Source organism: Crocuta crocuta, unplaced genomic scaffold (assembly GCF_008692635.1).
Source record: "Crocuta crocuta isolate KB4526 unplaced genomic scaffold, BGI_CrCroc_1.0 scaffold149, whole genome shotgun sequence".
NCBI classification, from domain to species: Eukaryota; Metazoa; Chordata; class Mammalia; order Carnivora; family Hyaenidae; genus Crocuta; species Crocuta crocuta.
Window position 1 is genome coordinate 6,899,311 of NW_027551561.1, and position 3,854 is coordinate 6,903,164.

At 38.1% G+C, this 3,854-nt stretch overlaps 1 protein-coding gene across 5 annotated transcripts in view; it reads left to right on the forward strand.

Moving 5' to 3' along the window:
* The first annotated feature begins 1,609 nt into the window (after nucleotides 1–1,609).
* RHOT1 (ras homolog family member T1) overlaps nucleotides 1,610–3,854 on the forward strand; it is a 41,898-nt gene continuing 39,653 nt past the window's right edge. For 3 of the 5 annotated variants that reach the window (XR_013331468.1, XM_077749600.1, XM_077749601.1), the window contains exon 1: nucleotides 1,634–1,688. Coding sequence is in view for 4 of the 5 variants with exons in the window: in XM_077749600.1 (XP_077605726.1) it covers nucleotides 1,656–1,688 (33 nt within the window). In the remaining variant the exon portion in view is untranslated. Of the gene's footprint in view, nucleotides 1,689–3,854 lie in introns of all 5 variants that reach the window. The other 2 variants (XM_077749602.1, XM_077749603.1) reach the window with 1 other exon arrangement.

Sequence of the window (3,854 nt, forward strand, 5' to 3'; positions counted from 1 at the left end):
GGAGCCGGAAGACCCCTGTCCAGCCCTCCCCTCCGTCCCCCACTAGCGACACTCAGCTTGCTAGCAGCACATCCTCTGAGCGGTTTGACCAGTGCTCTTTTTTCCAACCCTTCATTAATTTCCAGCGACTTGACTTGTGTTTTTAGTCACCCTTTCTCCTAGTTCTTTAAAAAAGGAATGTGACTTTTCTTCACTTTAAAATTTTCCAGTTCTTGGGGCGCCTGGGTGCCTTAGTCGGTTAAGCGTCTGACTTTCGCTTAGGTCATGATCTCGTGGCTCGTGGGTTCGAGCCCCGCGTCGGGCTCTGTGCTGACTGCCGGCTCAGAGCCTGGAGCCTATTTCAGAGTCTGTATCTCCCTCTCTCTCTGACCCTCCCCTGCTCACGCTGTCTCTCTCTCTCTCTCCTAGAAGTAAATAAAACATTTAAAAAAAAAAAATCTTTAAAAAAAAAATTTTTTTTTCCAGTTCTTGCAGAGATCAATAGGTAGGTGGACTGTTTTCCTCTGGACTCACAAAAGAGTGTAGTTGATAAGCAGTTGAATGTAGATGATCAGAAAGTTATGGGAATGGAAGTAAAATTTCAGAATGAAAATTAAGATGTTTAAGTTTGTGCATTGAAAATCTTGCCTAGGTTAGAAATGTAAGCGGGACGTCACTCTTGCTCTTCTAAGCCTTTCAGTAGGATACCCTAAAAAAGAAAAAAAAGTAAGGATTTCCAAAGCAGACACTCCGGTCTTCTACTAGTGAGAATGTAAATTAGTTTATTTTTTTAGAGGTAATTTAACAATAGTTATTAAAAATAAAAAAGATTATGCATGCTAACTTGAGTTCCGCTTCTGGGAAGCTATCCTGTAGGAATGCTCATTGCAGCGTTGTTTATAAAGGTGAAAACCAGAACAGTGTTCATTGTTAGGACACCGCATTAATCAATTATGACACATCTTACAATAGATGCTTATACAGCTGTCAAAAAATAAAGTAGGACTTTTTAAGTTAATGTTGCTGTTTTTAAAAATTGTGATGTAGTATACAAGGCATATTATTTGACATTTTAAACATTTTTGAGAGTACAGTTAAGGGACACTAAATACATTCACAGTGATGTTTAACTGTCAGCGCTTTCTGTATCTAAAATTTTTTCATCATCCCCAACAAAACCTCTGTAGCCATTAAATAATAACTTTCCCTTCACCCTCCCCCCAGGAGATTTTTCATATTGACATGGAATACTGCCCAAGTACATAATTAAATGATAGGGAAAGATTGTAAAATAGTATAAGTACTATGATTTTACTAGTAAATTGTGTAGGGGAATTACTGTAGCATGTTGTTATAAGTGTAGAAAAAATCTGGGAGTCTACATGTATTAAACTGGAAAAGGGATATTTAGGGAGATTTTTTACTTTTCTGTTATATATTTGGGTAATTTTTTTGTTTTAAACACTGGGATGTGTAACTTTTCTAAGCAAAAACCAAGAGATGTACTTTAAGTATCATACTGAAGCTTGATGATTTGGTTGCCTCTTATTTTGGCTAGTGAATAACAGACTTTGCTGTGTGGTTGCTGAATCTGAGTTTATATAGAACCCAAACACTTTATTAAAATAATGATGATGTTTGTTTTCACAGCTAGAGTTGGGAAGACCTCACTGATTATGTCTCTGGTCAGTGAAGAATTCCCAGAAGAGGTAAACATTTTTATGTCTTTTCTGTATTTAAAAATCTCTTAACTTTATCAAAATTGAGTTAAAATGAAATAAATTCTGCTCTTTTTCGATGTGTTTCCTTTCTGACAGTTAGGACTTTAAAGAGGCTCATATTAATTATACAAGACATCCCTGAAGGAGAAAGAATCAAACTACATCTGAATTCACCTAAGTCCTTTGCTTTTCCTACTTTATTTATTTATTTAAGTTTATTTATTTATCTTGAGAGAGAGAGGGACAGAGAGAATGAGTGTGAGTGTGTACGTACATGCAAGCAGGGGAGGGGCAGAGAGAGAGAGAGAGAGAGAGAGAGAGAGAGAGAGAGAGAGAAAATCCCAAGCAGGCTCCGTACCATCAGCACAGAGCCCAGCATGGGACTCCCACCCATGAGCCATGAGATCATGACCTGAGCCAAAATCAAGAGTTGGACAGTTAACCGGTTGACTGAGCCACAGTTACCCCTGCTTTTCCTGCTTTGATCTTGGCCAGGACATTTCTTATCTCTGTGCCTTAGTTGTCTCATCTGTAAAATGGGAGCTGGAAGGGATGTTAGAGATCATCTAAGCTGTTAAACCTTTCTTAAGTATAAAACAATGAGTATTCCTTTAGTCTGAAGTAAGGATGAGAGGTCTGCTGGTTCCCCACCTGCCTTCCATCTGACCCTCTCCAGTCTTTGAGGCATTAGAGCCACTAGGATTCTGACACACATATTTGAGAACCTTTAGTATTACCCATTGCGTCATTTTACAAATGAAGGAACTGATTCGTTCCCCTTTACCTAACTCAAAGGATTGTTGTGTCTCAAATGAGAATAGCTTAATAATAGTAGAGTGCCACCAAATATAAGGTGGTTTTGTTATTGCTTACAATGTATTTATTTATATTCTGGAAGTTCCAGGATGAGGCACTGCTGGCTAAGGCCTATGTAAAGTTAGAGTTTTGTTTTGGCAAATAGGATTGATGCAAATGGGGTGAACGTTATTTCTCCTTTATTCTCCATCTTCATGTAGTTGGTACTATTAGCCCCACAGTTTGCATTTCTCCTTTCTTTAATCTTGTTTAGCTATAATTATGTAAATTCACTCTTCAGACAGGAATTTGATACATTATGTGGTAGTGTTTTTAGCAATTACAAATGCCATCTGACTATTGTTTCTTTTGCCTTTTTTCCCTTTTTTTTTAATTAAAAGAAAATTATTTCTGAGAGAGAGAGAGAGACAGCGTGAGCAGGGGAGGGTCAGAGAGAGAGGGAGACACAGAGTCTAAAACAGGCTCCAGGCTCTGAGCTGGCTGTCAGCACAGAGCCCGACGCGGGGCTCGAACCCACGAACCACGAGATCATGACCTGAGCCGAAGTCAGACGCTTAACCGACTGAGCCACCCAGGCGCCCCCTTTATTCCCTTCTTAAATAAGATATAGCTACCTTACGTAAGTAAGTACTTAATTTGTGAAATGAAGTGTATTGTCTTATGATTACTCAGAGTATAATACCTAAATGTTTTCTCTGATAGTTTAACTTAGTTTAGAATTGCCAGTTTAGCATTGTCCTCTTGGGTGTGGATAAGGGGTTTTTAATGTATTAAAAAATCAGAGTCTTTCTAAAAAATGGAGTCATTAATAGCAAGGCCTATGTAGCCAATCAGTTATCTTCTAGAAGAAATGAATTTTGATAATTATTTTATTTGAGAATTGCTTTGGATTAACACGGCTCCTCATTTGTATAGTATCTTAAACATTCAACAAAACAGAATGAAAACAGCATTTTAAAAATCAAATGTTTGAAACACCAAAGTATTGGTTTTAGGCTGTGTCAGATCTGAAGTATCCTTAAATGCCCATTGCCCACACAGGTAGAAATGTACATGCTTTTTTAAAAAGAATTATTTTATCACATAGCTTTTAATATATACTTGAATCCTAGGGCACCTGAGTGGCTCAGTTGGTTAAGTGTCTGACTTTGGCTCAGGTCATGATCTCCTGGCTTCTGAGTTCTAGTCCCGCTTTGGGCTCTGTGCTGATGGCTTGAAGCTTGGAGGCTGCTTCGGATTCTGTGTCTCTGTGTCTGTCTCTGCCTCTCCCCTACTCTCTCTCCCAAAAACAAATAAACATTCTAAAAAAGTAAAAAAAAAAAAAAAAAAAAAAAAAAA